Genomic DNA, 25875 nt, shown 5'->3' with positions numbered 1-25875 from the left:
AAAATCTAGAAAAATTAAACTACAGTTCAAAAGGAGTCTCAGTAAGGGTGCATAAATTGATCAAAAGAGTTCAGAACGTTACAAAAGATTTGTATTTCAAATAAATGCTGCTATTTTTAACCTTCTATTCATATAAAAACGGTTTTTCTCTGAAGAATTGTACTGGGAAGAAGTAGAATTAAAAGTAGAATTTTCATAATTTCTCCACTTTTTATGAATTTATTTAAAAATAAGAATGAATTAGAATGAAATTAGAATGAATCTAATTGCTCTTTAAATTATTGCTCTTAAATTGCAATTATACTACAAGAGTTGAGGAATCGCTCACAAATGAGGATGAATATAACATTAATTACATTTTATAAACCCCCATGCAAGATACTAAAATGTCATATTGCAGCTTTCTTGAAAAACAAAGCAACACTTTCTAGGACCTTTACTGTTTTGTTTCATATTCTACCCTCCCTCTATCTCTGAGTCTACACAGACAGTTCCTACATCTATTATTCATTTTCTCTCTTTTTCTCTGTCCAGTCACATGTTGACAACATGTTGCACAACACTATTATTTTTGGATCAACATTAGTACGTCATTATTTCCGGGAGACATTTGATTTCTGTAAAATCGTCTGCCAGCAATGTTCTGTTCTGTTTTACTGTCGTCCAGCTGTGAGGACTTTGAAGATTCACAGCATTGATCTTTCATAAATCCTCAGTGTATTTCAACTCCCTAGACAGACCTCTGGTCACTCCAATAGAATACATTACAACCACCATGATGTTAAACATTATGATATTAATTATACAGTTGAGTTTACATAAACCTTGCAGAATCTGCAAAATGTTAATTATTTTACCAAAATAAGAGGGATCATACAAAATGCATGTTATTTTTATTTAGTACTGACCTGAAAACGATATTTCACATAAAAGACGTTTACATATAGTCCACAAGAGAAAATAATAGTTGAGTTTGTAAAAACAAATGACCCTGTTCAAAAGTTTACACACACTTGATTCTTAATACTGTGTTGTTACCTGAATGATTCTGTGATTTTTTTTTTTTGCATAAATATCATATTTTTTCATTTAGTAGTGCCCCTTAGAAGCTACAGAAGATACTTACATGTTTCCTTGAAGACAAAAAAATTCAAAAAGTTTCCACCCCTCAGCTCTTAATGCATTGTGTTTCCTTCTGGAGCATCAGTGAGCGTTTGAACCTTCTGTAACAGTTGCATATGAGTCCCTCAATGTGTAAAAAGCTGGATCTCAAAATCATACAGTCATTGTTGGAAAGAATTAAAATACACAAAAATGCTGAAACACCATAGAATTTGTGGGACCTGAAGGTTTTTTAACTCTTCAGGACAAATAAGGGACTCATGAACAACAACTATCACTAAACAAAAAAAACACAGCTGTGGATCATTCAGGTAACAACACAGTATTAAGAATCAAGTGTATGTAAACTTTTGAACAGGCTAATTTTTATAAATTCAACTATTATTTTCTCTTGTGGACAATATGTAAACATCTTTTATGTGAAATATCTTATTAAGGTCAGTACTAAATAAAAAAAAAAACATGCATTTTGTATGATTCCTTTTATTTTGGTAAAATAATTAACATTTTGCAGATTCGGCAAGGTGTATGTAAACAGTATATATGGCCCAACTGCAAACAGACAAAATCTAATTCATATAAATTAAATAGCTTAGTCAGAGGTTGTCAGCATCCAAGAACCTGCAGTGAAAGCACATTGGCTTTCTTATTAAGGACATAATCTGTTCCACCACATTCTTGTCAGGCTGGACTCACGTCTGCTGCATTGGTGAACTGTAATATGAGAGGTGGCAACAAGCTTAAGTAATTGGATTGGTATATAGCACGGAGTGTCAGACAATAGATAGCCATCTCTGCAACAGCCATCTGACCCTTTGTTCCTGGTTTCAGGCGTGATTTAGAAGCCCATAACTGCCTGGTTTGATCCCAGTCAAGGATGAAAAAGGGGGCGAGCGGAGCAGAGTGGGACCGGAAAAGTCTAGTTCAATCTGATGACCCGTACACATCTCAGGTCCCCAGTCGAATTTGGGCTCCCCAAAGGTTTGCGGCTTACTTGTGCAGTCATTACTCAAATCACATTAGCCCTGGGGCAGCTTTAAAAACACAGATTCTTGCCTGTGGATAAGCTAATATGCAAAAAAAAAAAAAAAAAAAAAATGGTGTAGGACTAATTTTCACTTAGTAGTTTCTGAACTTCTAGATTCTACAGCTTCAACAACTTTTGATGTTACAATAGCGTGAACATGATATACTCCATAATCTATGACTAATTTTACTAATCTATAGTTGCTTTTAAACCAGCACCATCCTAAAGTGGCAGGCCAAGACAGTCTAACAAAGGCAGTGGTTTAAATCCCACAAACACGTCTGACTTTCAAAAGAAGGGCTTTGGCATTCTAGATGAATGTGAATGTGGATATCAAAATGGGCGAAACCCTTTGAGGGGAAAGCGCTCAAGTTTTGAGGTCTAAATAGTCTAATTAACCCTTATTACACAGAGTGGCTATTTGAATGCACTGGGTAACCTGAGACCTCTCTTGGGGGTCAAAATCTTTTAAAGGCACAGTGGCCGGTACAAAAGGTCCAGCGCACCTTTAATCTTGAACCTCACCGACAGGAAATATCAGCCTGGCATCTTGCCCTCAACTTGCTATGGATCTCCTTTATGTGGCCACACACATTATTGAGGGCTGTGATTCGGCTGTCATTACAATATAAAGGTGAAGAGGGTCAACGGTTAAAAAAACAGTCATAATTCTTTAAGTAATCCATCTAAAGGTAAATTCTGTTAAAAAGTGTAAACACGGTTGCTCTGTGGTATTTTGAAAACAGCAATATGTGCTCAGTCACTGGTATGAGTTTGGAGCGGGGCTATCTGTTCAGTGACCAATGGCAGACAAGCCAGTCTGTCTAGACTACTAAACATACTAAATTCTACACACTTTACATTCCAGAATTCACCATAGTAATTCTATCAAAGACTGATATGCTAACATGATATAAAAATGCTTGTATTTCCTTCTATAGTTTTCATTCTGTGGTATTGCTTCCTTACTCTCAGATCCAACACTGAGATAAACAGGGACCCTCACTCATCTGTCAACATCAAGATTAATAGACTCCCAACACTGTGACTAAAAAGCTATTTGATTGACATGTAGAAATGCACTTTTCCTTCTGGGGCTGCTTATCAGAAGATTTCATACCACAATCCTGCCTGTTTCACATACTATAGTGGTTGTAAAATGATGTGGCGAAATAACCCAGTAGTTACTGATTAGCCGCTCTCTCATGCTGAGGGATTGTTTGCACTAAGGTCTGTGGTATGACCTGTTGTGTGACGTCAGAAAAATATCTGGCAGATACTCAAGTCAGAATTTGCTTTGCATAACCTGTCTGCAGGGTTCTGTATTCGAATAGCTTTTCCGATTTGCCCCATGCCCACAAGAGGGCAGCAAGAGCTATGAGGGCAATTAACTCAAGATTACTGTATGTGGGTCTACGCACACACAATGCACCAGGGATGTTTAGCACACATGGGCATCAAAATACATGACCATTGAAATCTGAAAGATACTGAATGTTGACATCATGAGGTGAATGACCCTCTTTGTGTCAATATTACTAAACTGATAAATTGTATGACTTTCAAGGATTCTAAATCCACAATTCTAAATAGCAGTGTCTGTGACCTCTCATATCTGATTGGCTGCAAGTCATCCTTTTTAAATGCGGATGTGTTTATTGTTATTGATGTATCAAAGAAACGGATACACAGTGACAGACAGGCAGACCGACAGATGGATACACCAGTCAAAAGTTTTTGAACTGTAAGATTTTTTCAGTTTCTTCTGCTCGCTAAACCAAAATTTTGAAATATTTTTAATATTTAAAATAACTGTTTTCTATTTGAATATATTTTAAAATGTAATTTATTCCTATTGTTTCAAGGCTGATTTTTTAGCATTGTTACTCCACTCACATGATCCTTCAGAAATCATTCTAATATTCTGATTTGCTGCTCAAAAAGATTATTATTAATGTTAAAAACAAAAATAAAAGTTTCTTTGATGAATAGAAATTTCAGAAGAACAGCATTTATTTAAAAAAGAAATATTTTGTAACATGAAAAAATACTTTTGATCAATTTAAAGTATCCTTTCTAAAAATGAATTAAATAAATTATACTGACTTTTGAATGCTGTAGTGTAAAATGTTACAAAAGCTTTTTATTTCAGATAAATGCTGAGATTTGGTTCTTTCTATTCATCAAAGAATCCTGAAAAAACATACTCAGATGTTTTAAACATTGATAAGAATAATAAAACATGTTTATTAAATGGCAAATCAGCACTTTAGAATGATTTCTGAAGGATGTGACATTGAAGACTGGAGTAATGATGTTGAAATTTTTTTTAGAAAATGTATATCACAGGAATAAATTATATCTTGAAATATATTCAAATAGAAAGCAGTTATTTTAAATAGTAAACATTTCTCAAATATATATATATATATATATATATATATTTTTTTTTTTTTTTTCAAATAAATGCAGGCTTGGTGAGCAGAAAATACTTCTTTAAAAAACATTAAAAAAAACTTGACTGGTTTAAACTGTAGTGTTTAAATATACTACTTTTAAAAACTTTTACATGTTTTAAAAATGTTTCTCTTAATATTTTACAGTACAACCGCATTTTATTTAAAATATTTACCTTATATGGTAAGGTAACATACAGTTAACTAATTAAAAAAGCATTTTGCATTCCTTTTCCTCTAACATTTTTTTGCCGAGTAAGAACATGCGGTTATTCCGCTGTAAGTCTCACAGATAAACCCGTCATCTTGTGGAACTGGGGGACACGGGCGGGGCTTCCCTACTCGCCACACCCTTAAACTTTTGAATATTAAAATTACGCATGCGTTTGCCACCCCCGTTAACTGAACTTGGTGTATTGAATGCGCAGTCAGTCAGTCGCGGACAAACGCTCTCATGGCTTCTGTGTAATGTATACCCGCCGTTGAGAGAGAGAAGCAGAATAAGAAAGATAAGCATTTCAGATACGCTGGGATAATAGGAGGCACTTTCCTACACATTGGAAAATAGTCTTCTGAAAGAAATAAAGTTGTTCTCCACCCGTGCATGTTAAATCGGGGAGTACATTAGAGCCGTGAGGCGGCTAGAACTTCTGAGTCTCAAAGCAACACCAACAAGAAGGCATGATTGTGCGACGGAGTTCAGTATTTTCTGCTTTTTACCTTCATGCCTTTTTGTTATGCTTGCCGACGAAGGTAAGTCTGTTTTTAATACCTCAACTCTTGTTTTTTGTCTTTGTGGTATTTATATTCAAATATATATATATATATATAACACAGTTTTGTATTCTAAAATAGAACATAGCAATGTTTTATCTGTGATTTCAAACAAGCTTGTTTGGACTTTTCAACAGCAGCGCAAACGATATGGTTCAGTTTGACACTGACAGATTGGCAAACAAGTTTAGCTATTCTACAAAACGAGACAAATTTGATTTCACTGCACTTTATCTACACAGATTTCAAGTTTGTTCTGCTCAACAGGTGTCTGACGCATCGGGGCACTTCGAGCTGGAAATCGTATCGATGCAGAATGCGAACGGCGAGCTGCAGAACGGCTCTTGCTGCGACGGCGAGAAGAACCCGGTGGATCGCAAATGCACGCGGGACGAATGTGATACATATTTTAAAGTTTGTCTGAAGGAATATCAATCGCGAGTTTCTGCGGCTGGGGCTTGCAGTTTCGGAACTGGATCTACGCCCGTTCTCGGTGGGAATAAATTTTCGACCAAGGGAACGCGGAGTGAAAAGTCAAGGATTGTTTTACCCTTCAGTTTTGCGTGGCCGGTGAGTACATGTCCCTGCTTTCCCATCCCATCCCAAGGCGACTTCTTGTTTTAGAAAATATTTAATGAGGTCATGGTGGTTTGGTGATACATCGTAGCAATGTTTCGATCCACGTGTGCGGTTTGTCCTGGAGTTTATACCTGCTCGATTTTAGTTGTGTGCATGACACAGTAAACAAAAACACAACTGAGAGAAGTTCATTGCACTACTCAAGCACTTTAAATTTATTTACTGAGCCGAGTTGAAAGTGATAACGTTTAAATGTTAAAAAGATGTAAGCAAAGATGTTTCTTTGGCAAAACATTTATAAAGGACTTGATTAGAACTTCGTGCCATGTTGACAGTGGCCTGCAGTAAATTCACTCCTCATGATGATCCTTTCATGTCTTCTCTTTGGCAGGCAGCTAGCATGGTAAATAAATACATCAAATAAACAGTTTTCTTGCACCTACTCAACCTCATAATTTGTGTCACTGCATTAGAATGCAAATAAAAGAAGATTTGTTTGGTGCGAAGCACATGAGCTGAAGTTCCACAGAGAAGAGTTTTACCAGTGTTTGTCTTGCAGCTCTAAAGAATTTATGAGTTGACCGTGATCTCTTGAAATGGTAGTCATCTGTTTGAGGGGCTTTTTATAACCTATGTTATCAAGGCAGTCTAAACTGCAGGTGATTTGCAGTAAACCTGCATGTTGTGATACGCAGCAGTGTAATGGAATCCCTACTGTAGTATGTAGTGTGGTGTCTGCCAACATGAGGGTCACATTTAAGCTAAATAAACTTTGGGAATGTGGACCCCTGGGGGTCCCTGAAGGTACTCCAGGGGGGTCAGTGGAGAATGTAGACTAGATTAAACAGTAGTTAATATTTTTAATGAAAGCGTCACTTTGAGAAAATCTAGCTTTATTTATACTTTAGGTCACAGAGGTTGGCTGGGAATCTGGTTGGGGGTCATAAGGGTTGTAAACCTTGGTGTAGTGTAACCTTAAACTGTTTATTTTAGTAGCAATACCTTTGTTGCAGCTATCTTAGTGGTATTGATCTACTTGATACAGTTTTCTGGAATTCTCTATTCGGAAATAGTATTTACAGGATTCCCACGGTCCTGTGAAACATGAAAATGTTAGGGAATGTGATTTTGAGGCCTTTAGAAGTTATGCAAATGAATCAAATCTTTGAACAGTTGTAAAAATCCATTGGTTAGAAACTGTGGGAACCCTGTGTTTGTGATCATTTCTCAGGAGCTCTTGACTGTGGGGACGTTAAACTGTCCTTTCGCTTGTGTTGGCGTGAGCCCTTGTGCACCTGCTCGCTTGATGATGTCATTGCGGATACATTCTCAGCGGGTCAAAATGATAAAAAAAAAATATCAAAGGACGGAACTGTTGGTCTGACAAAGAAAACGTGTCCCTGTTTGAACCGTTCGCCCCAGTGAGTTGCCCACCTGTCCAGTATGTGTTGATCATATAACACTTCAGCTATTTTTGTGATGTGCACTTCCAGAGCATACTGCAAATGGTTTCTTTTAATAATCAAAATTATGATTAAATCTAAAATTACTATGTAGCACACTTCAGTCAGTCGCTAATTATTTTTTCGGTTGGCAGCTGGGGCGAGTTGAAGTTTAGGCTTTGTGTCAGTCACGGCTGACTGGAGATTAGGTATGGCACCTTTTAACTTTACAACCCTCGGTAATTACTCTCAGCGAGTTCCCAGACACAACAGCCAAATCTCGTCGCCAAACTTTAAATGTTTCATTTATTGGAATACCACCCATTTATTTTGCACCTTTTACTGCACCGTGCTTTTAGTTTTAGAGAAGCGTGTTGAGAGTAAAAGAGAGCGAGGGTTTTAGGCATGGCCCACCCAGACAGAGCCAGCTTCAGCGAACATGAAACAGGGGGTGACAATAGCCGGGCCAAACTGGCTACAGGGAGGATTACTGTGCATAATGGAGCCGGTCCAGGAATAATGCCAGCCCAGGGCAAGCAACAGGAAGCTGCGTTCGACTCAGCAGTGATGAGATCGGCTCCTAGACAAACCCGCCCCAGCCCTGACCTTACTTCTCATACTGGCCGTTTCAGCAAATTACAGCGCTGCTCTCTGGCCCCGTGGCCCTGAATGCACCTGGGGCCTGTCTGCTCAGCATGAGCCAAAAAGCTGGTTCACCAACAAATTGGATAATTCCTTTTTTCCTGTCCCATCTTCCATTCTGTTTAATAGTCTGTGAACCCATTCCCTCTCCTAAAAGCCAAACTAGTATTTATGTGTGTATTTAATGCAGTCCCTTTCAAAGTAAACACAAAAGTAATCCAAACCATATTTTAAAGTGCTTTTCTAAGCACATTCTGTCCATTTCGTTTATGCTGTTGGGAAAGACGGCAAGCTGAGGGTCGGTGTGGGAATACAAATGCAGGTGAACCATCCACAAGCCTGAGGGAGAGAGCTACGGGCAGCTAAGGGGATAATGACATGTTTGCTTTATACGGTCTCCTCTGATGTGGCACTTAAGTGCAAATTACTCGTCGTAGAACAGGGAAATGAATCGTTTGTCTTTTTTCTTACTCTCGTTAAGGTCTTGAATGAGGTATTGTTAGGGCATTGTAATATAGTGCAGTACGTTTTCTCAATCGCCTCATGCTCATGATGTTACCAGGAAACATTTTGTTGTATTAAGATGTCTAATCTTGAATGCGCACCCTTTGACTGGATACCTGACAGCTGATGCGCCGTTTGATCCGATTCCCCCCTCAGTCCCTGCCTGCGATCACCTTCCTGAGTGACAGGAGATTAGATGGCTGCCAGTAGCGCTTGTGTGCGCACAGGTGACTGACAGACCTGTTATCAGTGAAGCCTGTCTCATTTTCCACGCCAGAGAGAGCAGTGAAAGATTGTCAAAAGCTTTCCCTGCGAGCCCCCCTTATCTCCGGGCACCACTCCTGATAGGAATCTCTCACAAAAAAGACCTTCCTTCTGTGATTGCGCCTCCTGAAAGGCAAAAAAGGGCGGTTACCTTATTGGTCTTAGTCTAGTTTTCCAAGCTTCTAATGTAAACCCTATTGACTTTGATTGATTGGAATCTGGCGGAGTACATCCGGAGCCATTTTTGAGCATTTGTCACTCTACATGTCAGCCTCTCCTTATTAGCAATCGCACTTTTACCAGCGGAGACATCACTCGACAGATTCCCACAGCGAGACAAGTGATAAAGGCAAAAAACGAGGAGCCTCAGACGTTTGTAGAAGCCAAATGCGTCCCGTATCACAACTCGGGGGGCAAGTGTAGACCTTTATCAGATGTCTGTGGAGGCCAAGAGCGATAAGGCAAATGCAATGTAAAGTTTGGGAGTCTGCTGATGGGGATAGTGAGAGTTCAATGATGACACTGAGGTCACTGACAAGCATGGGAAAAATGAACCTGGCAGCAGCAGGCATTTAGAGCTGATAACCACATTGTGAGTTATGGAGTGATATTCACAGCCGCTCTTTTCTTTCAAGCCTCCCTTGCTTCTCCCGTGTTTCTCATTCACCCTTATAGGGCACACAACATTCCTGTAGTTCAAAGAGTAGAGCATGCCACTAGCAACGCCAAGGTCATGGGAGGGAATGCATGAACTGATACAAAAAAAAAAATATGTCGCTTTTGATCAAAGCATGTGCCAACTATGTAATGCTTAGGTTATTAAGTCCATCACCCTTTTTATTCTCTGTCCGGTTGCCCCAATCTGATGGGAGGCCCTGCTAGCTCATGTCCAGACATGTCCGTTATATATGGCAACAGGCAAAACGTGGTGTGTGGAAGTGCGGGGCAGATGAAATCAATGAGCCGTGAACTTGATATACATAAACTGGCAAGATTTGTTAATTCAATGGGGGCTGTGAATCAACAGCATGTTTGTGGTCACAATGCGTTCAAGTGTGGACAAGGAGAGGAAGGACAAGGTGTAGCTTAACAGATGTGACACATCAAATAAACTGATATTTGTACCCATATATCAAACTGATGTTTGATAACCTTAAACACAGCAACTGTCAGATGATTGAGTAGCTAGTTAGTGTAAGTTTGATTTTTTTTTATTTGGCTATATTAAGCACCTGTGGGTTAATAAGCGCTTGGATGTTATGCACAGTAAAACTTTCTCAAAGTAGTTGTATCTTTTGATTAATGCACTTGAAGCATTGCCGATACATACAGATGGATGTTCTTGGCTGTTGCATCTTGGCCATGCAGGAAATTTTGCAGGCATTCAATAGGCATTTAGGCATTTATATAGGCATTATATATATGCATTCATTTGCAGTATTTAAAATGGCTGATGATGCTTTTAGTGTTTAATTTTAGACAAATAGTATAGAATTTTATAGTATTGAAAGTTATATGGTAGTATTGGCTAGAATCTCTAGTACCACTTGATTGACATTTTCCACTTGAGGTGTTGCTTTGTTTTGGCGATGTTGTTATCTTGATATTCTTCAGGTCATCGAGATCCGAATGACCCAGACTAATTTTAGCTCTCCGTACAGTAAGAGGTGTTGCGCGTTGGTTTGTTTGGAATGGTCTGGCATAGAGGACTCAGGAATCGTCGTTGCTGCAAACGGACAGTGAGAACCTTGGTGATGTTGGAAATTCCGTGGTCCCTTGTCAAGAGTACGAGTGTGTGAATCTGACAAGTAGCTGCCGAAAAGAGACGCTTCAGTTCTGGCACAGGCATATTCGCACGCACGCTCGTTTTCTCTCATATGCTTCTGCTTTTTTCGATCAGCTTCTAACACTAAATCCTAGATATAGACGTTCGTTTTATTCTCTCAGGCGGAGTAATCTCTCTCTCTCTCTTTTTCTCGCTCTCCGTGACTCTTGTTACCTGATACCGGTGAGAGCCATGATGACCTTAAGTCAGACAAAGCGTTTCAGAAGTGCTGAAATGTAGCCAAGCCCTCCAGAGATCTCGGCCTGCATTGGAGTCATGCTAAAAGCAGCCCACCCCCCGCAACTCCCTCAGATCCTCACTCCACATTCCTCTCCGTGGGGAAAAAGAGGAACAAAACGCAGCACACAAAAGACCTGAAAGCGAGAAGTGAAAGGGGATTTTTGTGGGTTTTTCAAAGAAACAAGTTCACTTTCAACCTGCAATTTTCTTCTCATTCTCGTAACTCTTTCTGTCAGATGTGTGAGGTAATAATGCAGAATTGACATCAGTGGGAATTTATTAGTACGTATGTACTAAGGCAATGTATTTATTTAAATAAATGGTAGAACCAAGGAGGTCTATAAGACTTGAAAAGCATTGAACTGTTAGCCTTCCCATTGCTAAACTGGTCCAGAAAAGAAGTCACAGAAGTCTACTCAGATCTCCATACATTAGCCAATAACTTGAGCCGTAAATGTCATTTGACTCGTCACATGATGACATCAGCCAACCAGCAACTCTGATTGGTGACTGGTAGAAAAATGACATCATCAGGGAGTTGAGCTGATGAGCTGATTGGCTCATGGCACCACAAGACATTTACAATCCCAAACTTTTCACTAGCATGAGTTCATTTCCCACTTTTAAAAGTGGTCACCATAAAATATCTCAGAATTATTCCCTATTTCAATGGGAAAAGTTGCTTTTTTTAGCCTCTAATGGTGTAGCCATGGCATCCACCAGTGGGTTTTACTCACCAGCCAAACTTTTACCTCGAGTCAAACTGTGGTATTCTTGGAGTACCATATAAATAATGTGGTACATGGATATAAATCATTCATTATCATTATATATATTAAAGAACCATGATGTAGTCGTCCAATTCCATTACTGTGTTTCTCAACCATTATATAGTAAAATAGGGTAGATGTTTTCTTCCAATTTGTCAAACTGCAAATTAAATGACTAAATCACTAAGATAGTAGGACATCTTTGAATGTTCAAAATGTTAGACCTAATGTCCTTACAATAACCGCTGAATTGATGCCACATAACTGTCAGTGAGACTAACACAACCCAGTGATTCAACTCTACTAGACCCTCACACATAATAAACACACACATGTAAAAGAAGTCTGAGGTCTGTCATTTCTGGAAATTTCATTATTATCTGGGGAAAAAATTCAGAATGGAGAGAAAGCAGCCTGATGCTGCAATGCTTAATTTGTTTTATTTTATTACTTAGTTTTGAATGTACATTTTTATGCATTTTACTGTATGTATGTACTTATTGTATCTTTTATAATCATTACATAGGGGGGTTTTATCTTTAATCTAGTGTTAAATTAATTATGATTGTTTTACTTGTTTTCATTTGAAGTGCTTGATGCTTATTGTAATTTTTTTTTATTGTAAAGCACTATTTTAATTCTCATTCATTATTATTATTATTATAACGATTAATGGTTTAATATCATGCGCACAAGCAAATAAGTTTGAAATAATAAATTTGTTGATTAAATACTATTATAAAGTGTCACTCTGGTGTACTGTGAAGGTTAGAGAGCTGCTTGGTTCTTTTGGTTCTGCTTGGTTCTTTTTGACTCATATTACCAAAACAAGGATGCTTGATCTATTCTGCCAGTCATTGTTGAAATTGTAAAGATGGTGATACTGTATCTGCTCTAAGTTTCTGGAGAGCACTACTAGATAAGGTGAAGGTTGAATAATTCTTCTGATCTTTCACGGCACATTTCTCAACGTGTCCCCATGGTCACGTTTTGTCATTGGTGTTTATTGGTTACAAGTCAAGGTCCCAGACTAAAGCTTTGTTGATGTAAAATGATCTTTGATGTTTCTTTGTTTTGGTTTCATTGCTGACTGCATGTGTGTTTTCTCTTTCAGAGGTCCTACACGTTGATAGTGGAGGCCTTGGACTTCAATAACGATACCGCCAGCGAAAGTGAGTAGCATGATCTTTTGCGGTTTGTCTTGCTTTTTGTTTTATTTCTGCTTTTTGGTCGATATGTTGTGTCTGTTTTGTTCGTTGCTCTCTTTAATGTTCCTTCTTTTTTTGATTTGTTTCTATTTTTGTTTTATTTTGTTTTGTCTGCACAACTTTTTTCTTTAGTTTGAACTTTGGGAAATCTAACAAATTAAAGTTTGTTTTATTTTGCTTTTTCTTTTGTTTAAACTTTGGGAAATGTAAGGAATTAAAGTTTGTTTTGTTTTCTTCTGCATTTCTTTCTGTTTAAACTTTGGGAAACATAAGAAATTAAAGTTTGTTTTTGTACCATTTCCGCTCGTAGCATGCTGGTCTTTAAACCAAATGTGCTGACAGGTGTGTGTGACAGGACAGGGAAGAGAAGAATAGGAAGACTGTGTGTGTGTGTGTGTGTGTGTGTGTGTGTGTGTGTGTGTGTGTGTGTGTGTGTGTGTGTGTGTGTGTGTGTGTGTGTGTCTGTGAGAAACATTGTTGAGGGGGCCTCATGCTTATGAAAATGTTTCCGAATACCTGATGACTAATGGCAGGTGTTGGCAGTCAAGGTCTCACGGCCTCTCTGTCACGGTGCATAGCTCAAGCATAAGGTTATGTTTGCTATAACCTCTCTCTTCTTACACCTCAACAGGGCTTAACACTCTAGAAACAATCCCATTTAGACACTAAACTGAGTCTGGTGGAGTTCATTTGAATAGCTCTTCTGGGTTGCGTTACCATTAACTGTGGTATAACGACTTTGTGCTGAAGTTGTACTCTTGTCAGGCAGACTGCATTTGCTAATGGTTTCTCTAATGCTAGATCCTGTAATTTTACTCTTTGGACTGGTTGCCTTTTTTAAATATATGAAAATATTTGTTGTGCTACGTTTTAGAGGCAGTTGTTTCTGTTTATTGTACTTTGAATATTTGAATGAAATGTTAGAATCTGGAAATTCCCAAATCTGTAGCCAATTCAGACTTGCTTACATTTGTGACTTTGCTGTGTTTTGAGAAGATTTAGTAACAACTTTAGTTTTATAAATATTGTAAAATAACATTGTAGGTTCAGGCCAGAACTTTGTACTTTTTAAAGCTCAAACAGTGGAACATGGTGCTAGCATCGCCAAAGTCATGGATTTGATTCCCAGGGAATGCAGAAACTGATCAAATGTGTACAGTATGCTAAATGCATTGCAAGTTGCTTTGGTTAAAAGTTGCCAACAAATAAATTTGACAAATACTTTTATCCATACGCCACTATTCAAAAGTTTGGATTTGGTAAGATTTTTTTTTTTTATGTTTTCGAAAATGGTTTTTAAATTCTCTTATGCTCACTTAGGCATTAATTGTGAAATATTATTATTATTTGAAACTGTTTTCTATTTTAATTTTAATATATTATATTCCTGTGATGCAAAGCTGAATTTTCAGCAGCTATTATCCTAGTCTTCAGTGTCACATGGTCCTTCAGAAATCATTCTAATATGCTGATTTGGTGCACAATAAACATTTCCTATTATTATCAATGTTGAAAATAGTTGTGCTGCTTAATATTTTTGTGGAAACCATAGTACTTTCTTGTCAAGAAAACTAACAAACCCAAACGTTTGAATGGCTATTTATCAAATATGTGACCCTGGACCACAAAACCAGTCTTTAGTCTTCAGTTTTTGTAAATTGATTTTTATACATCATCTGAAAGCTAAATAAATAAGCTTTCCATTGATGTGCCTAAAGTTGTCCAAATGAAGTTCTTAGCAATGCATATTAGTTAGGTTTTTAAAAATATCTTCATGAAACATGATCTTTACTTAATATCCTAATGATTTTTGGCATATAATAATGTTTTTTGTCATTTTGACCCATACAATGTACTTTTGGCTATTGCTACAAATATATCCGTGCTATGTAAGACTGGTTGTGTGGTCCAGGATCACATATGTAATGAATATATAATCTATATTCTTAGTAAAATTAGTTTTTCAATTTTGCTAGCAACTCTTATTCTTTGTCCTAAGAGCGCAGAGGTTTTTTCTCTCAGTTTAATGTGACTTCCTCACCCCACAGTGAAGTGGATCAGGCTGCAGGTAGTAAAGACGTGACACTTGGCTCTGGCCGCAGGGTTCAGGGTGCAAGTGAAATGCCACAACAACCCTCTGCATTCCAGAGTCCTATGAACTATAGGCCCACCTGGCCTCCATAACATCATCTCTTTTCACTCTTTCTATCTCTTCATAGTTAATAAATCTGGCCATGTTGAATCAGTTTGCAGAGAAGCTTTTCTTGGTTTGAGTGGTGACCTTTAAAGACAAGTGTTTATGTGAAAGGGAGGATTAGACATTTCACAGTCCCCTGCTCTAGTCATATTCAGGAATGAAATGGTGAAAGATGTGAGCTGTCAGCTTACCTCATCTTTTGCGGGTAGAAACAGCACAGTAAGGAATAGAGATGCGAAGTATAACCAAGTCTTGTTAGGTAGAAGAAATTTCACAGCACTGTAAGAATAAAAAACAATATTGTTATTTTTGATGGAGACAAAAAGTCTATATAACCTCAAATATGTAACCCTGAAGCACAAAACCAGTCATAAGTAGCAAGAATATTTATTTGTAGCCAACAATACATTGTAAGGGTCAGAATTAGTAAGATTTCAAGTAAGGATCATGTTTCATGAAGATATTTAGTACATGTCCTACCATAAATATAGCAAAATTTTCTGTTGAGTAATATGCATTGCTAGGAACTTTAAAAGCGATTTTCTCAATATTTAGATTTTTTTGCTCCCTCAGATTACAGATTTTCAAATAGCTGTATCTCTGCCAAATACCACACATCAATGGAAAGCTTATTTATCCAGCTTGTAGATGTATATAAATTAAATCTCAAAAAATTTACCCTTATGACTGGTTTTGTAGTCCAGGGTCACATATTCACAAATATTGGAACTTAAACAAACAAATAGCTAATTACTAAAAATTCAGTTAAAAGACTCTAAATGTTGAATCTAACAGTGTAAAATGGATAGTTCTGACTGTGTTGGTCATGTCTAAAGCTGTTCTAAAATATAAAAGCAACTTGAGGTGTTGCTTGGCAGCTGCAAAAACTGTAAACTTTGCTTCACGTTGTGCCTAACAAACACTCTTTGATAGCAAGTTCGCATCTTGACTTGTTTTGGACATGTTGCGTTCTGTATTTTCAGTCCTGCCCTGTCTGTGTGGTATAAACATAACCTCCACCACATTTCTATCGTCACAAGTACAGAATATGCTATCATGATGCCAGACAGCATTGTCAACCTAAGTAGACCACTGGTGTCAGTGGCTTCGACAATCGACTTACGCTTACAGTGCTTTTGTGAAACACAGCCCAGCCTTAGTTTGGAGTGTAACAATTTAAGGATGAAATCTGTGGGTGTGTGGGCGAGTGTTTAATTGTGGTCAGAGTGTTTGAACGGAATACATGTCCATTTACTTAGTTTACTAGTATTTACATATATTTATTTCCAGTAAGTTCTCCCAGATGCTACATTTATCTGCTCTAATCAAGGAGTTTTCAAACTTGATGCCAAGGATGATTCCTTTACAAAGGACCCGTTTCCTTAAACATAAAGTCTGCTATTTATTGTAAGACTCAATTAGAGGTCGCTTACACAGAACATGTTTTTGATTTCCTCTTTGTTGCTTTTCCATTGTGCCCAACCCTGTTCCTGGAGATATACCATCCTACAAAGTTCAGCTCCAACCCTAATCAAACCCGAACCAGCTAATTAATCTCTTAGGTAGCATTTCATAATTACAGACAGCTGTGTTCTAAAGTCTGCAGGTAAGTAGATCTCCAGGAACAGGGTTGGGCATCTCTGCGCTAGACAGATGTGCTTGACCACTTTGGCTTGAATGTTTTCTTTTGTGAATGTTCCCTTTCATTGATTTTTGGAAATTAGATTGTCTTTGTAATAAATCTGATTTTTTTTTTTTAAATCTTGGAAATTCAAAATAAAACAAGTATTGATAATTCTAATTTATTTCTATAGTACAGTCCATTTTCCATGGTCCCCACCTGGGGTTCTCCAGACCCCTGTTTGAAAACCCCTGTTCTAATTCACTCCTCTCCATGGGATCTGAAAGTACTGGGTGAATGTGTCACATAGAGAAAGATAAAGAGAGAGAGAGCAAGGCGGTGTTTATTCACTGATGTCATGAGTCCTGGCTGCCAGTAGGATTACATATTGTTTGCACAATGTAATTAATAGTAAATGTGGCTTTTCTTTCGGCTATAGACATGAAGGGTCATTTTAGGCCAACATATCTTTAATCTGTGAGCAACTAGATATTGAGACATTAAAGGTTCCCAGTTAACCTTTTACTCCGAGTTGTCTGTGGTTGTATTGTGTCAAGCCCTTTCTGACTGTTACGCATTGACTGTTCAGATGGAAAGCTCATCGAGAAGGCGTACCACTCTGGCATGATCAACCCAAATCGACAATGGCAGAGGCTGACCCACAATGGCCCCATCGCCCAGTTTGAATACCAGATTCGGGTGACCTGCGATGAACACTACTATGGATTTGGCTGCAACAAGTTCTGCCGGCCACGTGACGAGTTCTTTGGACATTACACCTGTGACCAGAATGGCAACAAGACCTGCCTGGAAGGATGGACGGGTCCTGACTGCAATACAGGTGAGCATTTGGCATTTTTTAAATCAAAAATACCATAAAAACAGTCATTTTGTAAAAAAAAAAAAAAAAAAGTAGTATTGCAGTGTAAAACAATTTTTTTCCTGTGATGCAAAGTTGAATTTTCAGTAGCCAGTACTACAGTACTCCAGCATTCTAATATACTGATTTGGTGCTCAAAAATATTGCTGCTTTTGTGGAAATGGTCCATTTTTGCATTCTCTTTTGAATAGAAAGTTTAAAAAACAGCATCTGTCTTTATTTAACAATCACGAAGGACAGGAAACGAATGCATCTGATAATGAAGTCAAATGGTTTGCAAGCTGTTGACTCGAATGCTTTCAAACAGTTGCCATTTTAAGAGAGGCTGGTGGGTGAGGGTAATAGTTTGGAATAAGCTGTGAACGGAGAGCGCAGCACCCGAAGCCTGACGACAGGACTCAAATTAGAGTAGGATTCACTTAGGCTGGTCAGGGGTTTGAAAGATTCCTGCCCCATACATTGCCAACATGTTTTCATGGGTGAACACGTGACATTACGACCTAGCAACTCTTATTCATCAATTCCTATTCTTTTTGCTTTCCAGCAATCTGCAGACAAGGTTGCAGTACCGAACACGGATCTTGTAAACAACCAGGCGGTTGCAAGTGAGTAATTTGCAATGTTATTCTACATTTCAGTGGCATTTCCTGCAAAAAAATACTTGTCACCAGGTTTATTTTTTCCTCAGCCTTGCTCTTTACCATTTTGAGCCTCAACAGTACAAGCTTTCACCACAACTAAAGGCTCATGGTTAAATCTTGTTAAAATCCATGTGTCCAATCAAAGCACAGATTACTGACATCCACCTCTAAATATTCCAACATGGCTGGTGTTTAGCACCGAGACGGTGTCAATAAGGCCATGTTGTAGAGACAACTGAAGCACAAAGCTATTTTTAGCCATTTAATGTTTTGCTTTTGTCTGGCAAGTTGTTGAAGCCTTATCTACAAGCCATAATCTGCCAAGTTCAACCTTTAATTTGGTTTTAAAATGCACTGCTTGTTTTACTAATGATGTATGAATTTGGCCACAGGGGACGAGAAAGCGATGAATATCTGTGCGTGTGTTCATATACAGCTATAGCTCAGTGATTTATGAGTGCATCATAAATACTTTTGTGTTCTTTTATAACGCTGATGCGCATGCAAAATGTGTTATAACCTCTAACTGGCTTGTTTAATATGTAATAAAATAACATGGTGGTTTATTCTATTGTGTTGTTTGCCTAGAGAACACAATTTGAAAAGCATGTTTTACTTGACTTTGGTTTTGCTTTGTAATGCGTGTGATTTTTGCATGCATGTTTTCCGAAGTTATTTGCTTCGTCATATAGGAATGCATCATGTGTAACTTATTTGTGTTGAGTATGGCATGAAAATTGAATTTCTTGCGCAGCAAGCTGGTCTTCTATTGATTGGGGCAAGTCATGGCAGGTTTTGCATTGGGCTTTTTCCATTTTTTCATTGAAGGTGTTTTTCGGTTTTGTTTTTCGGTCAACAGGCTGACGTTAGTGATGTTTTGTTTGATTAATTCTCATCGTTGTACCTTTCTGAAAGCGTTCAAGATCAAGGCTAGAAGTCTACAGAATTCAATGTATACTAAAACCTCAGCTCTTTGTTACATTTGGCATGATTATATCCCATTACCTATTCATCTCTCACTGAAAGCTTGCCAGAACACACAACCATGCAATTGTGCAACTGTTGTAACAAGAGCTCTTACTGTGCTAAATTGGAACCACCGAGGCCTACAGTCGAGGTGAAAATGTTGCTCGGCCTTGCTGCTTTAATGCCATATTTTTGCTTTTAGTCACTTCTAAGACACTGCTGATGTGAATTAGTGTTTCACGAACATTTCTCATAGTTGAAATCCTCTTGCACGTTTAAGAATAGTTGTCTTTAATCACAGACAGAGGTTTCCTCAACCACCGTGTTTATTTTTACAGCTGAACTGCCGCCTCAGGCTAATTGTTTTCTTTTTCCCCCAGAGGGCAGTCTGTTTTCCTGTGGCTAAGTGTTCAAGTGACTTACTATCTCAACAGAATTTTTCTTTAAGAAGCAGGTTATCACTTGGCTGTTTAATTACTGCCATCTTAAGAGGAAAGTGTAGAGGAGAGCTATCGCTGAGCTGTTTTGGAGATGGCTTTTTTTAATTACAGGCTTAAAGATATTCTGTGGCCGTAGATCTGACTCGTTTTTTTGGTTCCTGAGGCGGGGAATGGCTACGTGGGAACAGGAGTGAGAATGCAAAAGAACCCGCCATAAATACATGGCCAATGGAGCAGTTTACAAACACAATTCCCCCCACCCAGACGGTCCGAGCTGTTCTGGGGCCAAGCCGCTACGCTTTTATTGAGACAGAGTGTCCTGCCACAAGCTAATGTTAGTCTCTCTAAAAGACCCAGTGGAGTTTTAAAGCTGCTGTTTGTTGTTTGCATGGCTTGGCATTAAATAATTAGACAAGAAGTTGTCAGCGGTTCCCTGTTCCCAGTGGGCTGAAGCGAACTTTTAAAACCGAGTTTATGAAAAGGGTGACCTTTCAGCATCGAACGCCATGAAAAACAACACTTTTTATTAAAGTTTTGATAAGTACTTTGGGAACATTATGGGAAATTGTGCTTCAGAAAATCACTACACATTGTTTTTGTGTGGTGTTGTCGTTACAACAACGTACTACAGAACTGACGCCTCTTGAGAAAATGAGAGAATTGGAAAAGCAAACTCTTTATAAAAGAGGTGTTGGTGAATATTATTTGACTTTTCTAAAGGGCAAACAAGAACATTTTCCTCTCTTTTGATCAAAATAGCATGTCATTAAAGTAATATTGTGTTGAAAATGGTCTAACAAACTGACTTTGTTATTCATTCTGTCATGATAAATCAAATCACTTCATCTCACTCAAATACAGTGGTGATTTTGCACTTAAAAAACTTACCTTAGTGTATATTTGTCTCGTTCAGGTGTCTGTACGGCTGGCAGGGTCCGTACTGTGATAAGTGCATCCCTCACCCAGGCTGTGTACATGGAACCTGCGTTGAACCCTGGCAGTGCCTTTGTGACACTAACTGGGGTGGACAACTCTGTGACAAAGGTAAGCACACATTTATTTTACTTATTCAGTCTTTGTTTTTGATTCCTAACATTCAGTACTAATCCTGTCCTTACCTCTCAGATCTAAACTACTGTGGAACTCACCAGCCGTGCCTGAATGGAGGAACGTGCAGCAATACAGGACCTGACAAATATCAGTGTTCTTGTGAAGACGGCTACTCTGGGGTTAACTGTGAACGAGGTGAGTCCGTCCTGCTGTAGTCTTGCTAGTCATACTTTGAAACATTGGCTTAAGTCTGGTTCAGCTTGCGGATAGTGCCCAAAATGTCCAGTTAGTCAGGAAAAGTCTGCCAGTCTCTAAACCCACTCTTCAAAGGTGGGTTTATCTGAAAAAGTAGATATTACAGTAATAGATTAATTATACGTCGTGATTCTTGACATTTTGTTTGCAATATGCATCAGACAGTTGGCAATGCCATCTGAGGCTGAAGTGTGAGTAAAAAGCTGTTGTTCTGCAGGTACAATTTTTGCATTGTGTATATGGTTTATTGTAGCAATACTGCCCAAGCGTTTAACCATTTTGCTGTGTTTATGACTCTAAAACATAATGACACTGTAGCCGCTTGAAACTTGATACTAGAGCGGTTTAGATGCAGTCGTTCAGCCTGGATTTGATTGTCTCGTTATAAATCTTTACAGTCAATATGCGCTGCTTGCTCTGTTTCTGTTGGCACGGATCCATTTTATACACAAAGTCATTTTGTTATCGACACCAAGTCAAATTCTGCTGCAGTGTCATTGCGTTCTGGTATAACTGGATTGAAAAGGTCGTAGAGAGCCTTTGGGGGATCAAATGACGTCAGACTGCGGGCCTTAACTGTCTACATTGTCAGGAAGGGCGCCCAGGTCTGCTAATCCTCTGTTATGATATGTCCTGCCAATGGATCTCGTCTGTTTTGACAGTCAGTGGTTGGATGGGTATAGAGATGAAATCTGCCAGATGGACTGTCATGGCTTTTTTCCTTCCCCGTCCTCCTCTCAGATTCATATGATCCAGATTCAAGCCCTCAGGGTAGTGACAACCTCCTGGGGCTGTGAAATTTTCCCCCATCCAAACCATTGGAGAAATCGTTCCGGAAGATAAAAGCTTAACTAACTGTTAAGTTAATAGGGTCAGTCATGTGACTGCAGTGCAAAGGTTAGATCAGCATACTCTGGTCACTGTAGAGGTGGACTTGAGGGCATATCTGACATATAGTTCACCCATCTTCACGTAGTTTCAAACTTTCTTTCTTTTTGTTTCACAATAATGATCATATGGCTTCACAAGAAAGTTTTGAAACAGCATGAGGGTCATTTTCAGGTAAATAATCAATAAAAATTTGTTCACAGCTGAGCACGCCTGTTTGTCCAACCCTTGTGCGAATGGAGGCACGTGCAAGGAGACCAGTCAGGGTTACGAGTGTCACTGTGCAGTCGGCTGGAGCGGCCCATCCTGCGAAATTAGTAAGGCGGCACACAAACACACTAGCACAGAAAAAGATATCCAACAATACTTGATTTGTCTAACCTGTTCTAATTTTGTAGATGTGGACGATTGTACACCCAACCCGTGCAAACATGGAGGAACCTGTCAGGATCTGGTTAATGGCTTCAAATGTACCTGCCCTCCTCACTGGACCGGCAAAATGTGCCTGATTGGTGAGATTAGTGAAGCAATTTGAAGTTGAAAGACTTTCATCATGCTTTTAACTAGGAGTTAATGACAAAATTTATTCTCAAAGATGCCAATGAATGTGAGGACAAGCCATGTGTGAATGCCAAGTCATGTCACAATCTGATTGGTGGATATTTCTGCGAGTGTCTCTCAGGCTGGATGGGTCAGAATTGCGATATAAGTGAGTATAACAATCTGTATTATTCCTTTTATCGCTGCATGTGCTTGTGTAGATTTGCAGGTGCTGTTTTTGGCTTGAAAATTCAGACATGTTCTCTCAATTTCAGACATAAATGACTGCCAGGGTCAATGTCTGAATGGAGGAACTTGCAAGGTAGGAGATCATCTGATCTTTTACTATCAATGTACATTACTGTGAAGCAGTAAGAAATCAATACTTTTATTCAGCAAGGATGCATTAAAGTGATTAATAGTGACAGTTTTTCTAATGTTACAAGAGATTGCGATTTCAAATCTTTCTGTTTATCAAAGATTTCCACAGAAGCAGCACCAAATCAGCATATTAGAATGATTTCTGAAGGAGTAACAGCTGAAAATTCAGCTTTGACATAACATTAAAATAAAACAGTTAAGAATAGCAATAAAATTTCACAATATTTCTGTTTTTACTGGTGAGAATAAGATTAAAAATCTTACTGACCCCAAACCTGTGATTGGTAGTGTAATATTCTGTTGTTTCATTTAAGCAGGAAGCTGCTGTCATGTAAAGGCAGCAGAGTACAGCTAGTTATTTTGTATGTGATGTTTAGTGATGGGTTTATCTGAAATCGGATATAACTGAGAACAAAGTGGAATGTACAGGTGTGCTCAAGGATATCCCTTTTAATTGCTACTTACTGCTTCAAACAAAACTCCCGAGTCCTTTTCTAAGGCTTAATGCCATGAACCTCTCAAACTTTGACAAATCCTGTGACTAGTTCATCTTCAGAGGGGCTTATTGTAGAAGACTAGAAACTGTAAACATTCAGAACAGAAACATGAACAGTTCATGGGTGTGCCGGCTGAGGCGGACATATTGATACCATTTATTCTCAGAAGTGCCGTACAACGAAATGTAAGCCTTCTAAGCTGAAAATTTATTTTTGGGTGTTGGTGCCAGGAAAGTATTTTTATAATTATGGCACAGAGATGATTGTGAGAATGAGATGATTTTACCTTGTTCACTACATTGAGATTATTGCTTTAAAAAAAAATTCTTGCTCTCATTGCTCACAGGATTTGGTGAATGGTTACCGCTGTCATTGTCCTAATGGTTATTCGGGTGAACACTGTGAGAAGGACGTGGATGAGTGTGCTAGCAGTCCCTGCCTCAATGGTGGTCGGTGTCAGGATGAAGTCAATGGATTTCAATGTCTGTGTCCTGCTGGCTTCTCGGGTCAACTGTGTCAGGTGAGAGAAACTCAGGGATTAATAGGAAAGTTCACCCAAAAATTAAAATTTGGTCATTAATTACTCATTCTCATGTAGTTCCAAACCCATAAAACCTTTGTTCAACTTCGGAACACTAATTAAGAATTTTTTGATCAAATCCAAGAGCTTTTTAAAGGAACACTCCACTTTTTTTTTGGAAATAGGCTCATTCTCCAACTCCCCCTGAGTTAATAAGTTGATTTTTACCGTTTTGAAATCCATTCAGCCGTTTTCCTGTTCTGGCGATATCTTCAGAATATCGCCAGAACAGGAGAACGGCTGAATGGAACATCAACAAAATAGTCCAGATTTCATGAGCCTTAATTTTATAAAGCTATGAGAATATTTTTTGTGCACACAGAAAACACAACTTAGTTCAACAATTACATCTCTTCCGTTTCAGTCTTTCACACATGTTCATAAGAGTACCTCATATGCAGGGTCAGAAAGCTCTCGGATTTCATCAAAAATGTCTTAATTTTAAAGATGAATGAAGGTCTTATGTTTGGAACGACATGAGGGTGAGTAATTAATTACAGGATTTTCATTTTAGGGTGAATCATACAATTTTGGTATCCTTTAATGTATCTAAGCTGAATAAAAACATTAATTTCTTAAAAAAAAAACTAATTCCCCAAACGTTTAAACAGTCTATACCTTCATCCACCCAGCTCTAGTTGTACCCTAAAGAAAGAGAGAGACAAAGAAAGACGGGCAAGGTTTGAGACAGGCAGGGTTTGGCTAGCTCTTTAAAATATTCTTCTATTTGTTTTTATTCTCCTGAGCGTTTTGGTGTGCTTTTTCCTGGCAGACACTGTGTCGGGGCTGTTGAGAGTTGCTCTGTGTTTTCTAAGAATCCAAAAATGCCTGGATATCATTTTCCCCTCATCATTGAGCTTTTTTTTCTCCTCTTGTAAATCTTTCTCTGGTGTAGCTGGATATCGATTACTGCCAGCCCAACCCATGTCAGAACGGCGCGCAGTGTTTCAACCTGGCCTCGGACTACTTCTGCAAATGTCCCGATGACTACGAGGGTAAAAACTGCTCTCACCTGAAGGACCATTGTCGAACCACATCATGCCAAGGTGAGAAATCTCAGTCTCTGGGACGGATCCAGTCTCAGTATCTCTCTTTGTAAACCGCCCCCTAAACCCCATAGTAAGCTGATCTGCCAGTTGCATGCCATTGTTCAGCTGCTGAGTAAAACTAGATTACAGGCCCGTGGACTCTCCCACCACCTTCAGGGGGGAAAGATGAGGAAAAAGAACTCATATTTTGTTACATGAGGCTTTTTCAGCCCATGGTGAGCTATTTGACAGTAACCTCCCTGGACACACAGCTCACATACACACAGTTTCTCCATTCCCAAAGCCTCCTGAACGCTTGCCAGTTTCTTAACAGCTCTGTGTGTGTTCTTCGTGGTAATGACTTGGTGGGATTCTCTGCCTTGGATGTTTAAAAGTGTGTGTGTGTGTGTGTGTGTGTGTTTGAGGAGGGGCAAACCCCACAGCTAGATAAGCCCATCAAGTTTCTTTTAACTTTTTTAAGCAGAATCAGGGCTTATGTGCATTAAGTGGCCTTCCTTAAACACTCTTTTTGCATCTTTTTGCAAGTATTTCTCACAAATATTGAAACAAATTGGATTGCTGTAGTGGAAGAATGGGTAATGTAGGTTTAGTGCAGCTTTTGTTGGTTTTATTTCACAATGAACCCAGAGTTTTAACAGCTGGGTTTCGTTCTTTCTCTTTTACAGTGATTGACAGCTGCACTGTGGCCGTGGCATCCAACAGTACGCCGGAAGGGGTGCGATATATCTCCTCAAACGTCTGTGGTCCTCACGGACGCTGCAGGAGTCAGGCCGGAGGCCAGTTTACATGCGAGTGTCAAGAAGGATTCAGAGGGACCTACTGCCATGAGAGTAAGACTAAACATTATTTTTGGATTATAGGCATGCAATATTAGTTATTTTCATTTTATGACTGATAACCGATAAACCTAGTTTTAAAGTTCTTTTTTGTCTACATAAATACTTAATACATTATTTTTATATTACAAAACTAGAATCAGTTATATATGCTCCAGGTGAATTTTCGCATCATAAAGTTATAATAGCACATGAGATTTG

General features: G+C 38.6%; 1 protein-coding gene across 1 annotated transcript in view; it reads left to right on the top strand.

The window, feature by feature from the left end:
* The first annotated feature begins 5055 nt into the window (after positions 1 to 5055).
* jag1b (jagged canonical Notch ligand 1b) overlaps positions 5056 to 25875 on the top strand; it is a 35066-nt gene continuing 14246 nt past the window's right edge. Inside the window, exons 1-14 of the mRNA XM_073833796.1 lie at positions 5056 to 5358; positions 5647 to 5949; positions 12760 to 12817; positions 17261 to 17512; positions 18096 to 18156; positions 20512 to 20642; positions 20724 to 20843; positions 21995 to 22108; positions 22190 to 22303; positions 22387 to 22500; positions 22607 to 22653; positions 23556 to 23729; positions 24685 to 24835; positions 25504 to 25668. Of these exons, the coding sequence (XP_073689897.1) occupies positions 5287 to 5358; positions 5647 to 5949; positions 12760 to 12817; positions 17261 to 17512; positions 18096 to 18156; positions 20512 to 20642; positions 20724 to 20843; positions 21995 to 22108; positions 22190 to 22303; positions 22387 to 22500; positions 22607 to 22653; positions 23556 to 23729; positions 24685 to 24835; positions 25504 to 25668 (1876 nt within the window). The 5' untranslated portion in view covers positions 5056 to 5286. The remainder of the gene's footprint in view (positions 5359 to 5646; positions 5950 to 12759; positions 12818 to 17260; positions 17513 to 18095; positions 18157 to 20511; positions 20643 to 20723; positions 20844 to 21994; positions 22109 to 22189; positions 22304 to 22386; positions 22501 to 22606; positions 22654 to 23555; positions 23730 to 24684; positions 24836 to 25503; positions 25669 to 25875) is intronic.

The sequence above is a fragment of the Garra rufa genome, chromosome 2, assembly GCF_049309525.1.
Source record: "Garra rufa chromosome 2, GarRuf1.0, whole genome shotgun sequence".
Lineage (NCBI taxonomy): Eukaryota > Metazoa > Chordata > Actinopteri > Cypriniformes > Cyprinidae > Garra > Garra rufa.
This window is presented reverse-complemented; position numbering and strand designations above follow the sequence as displayed.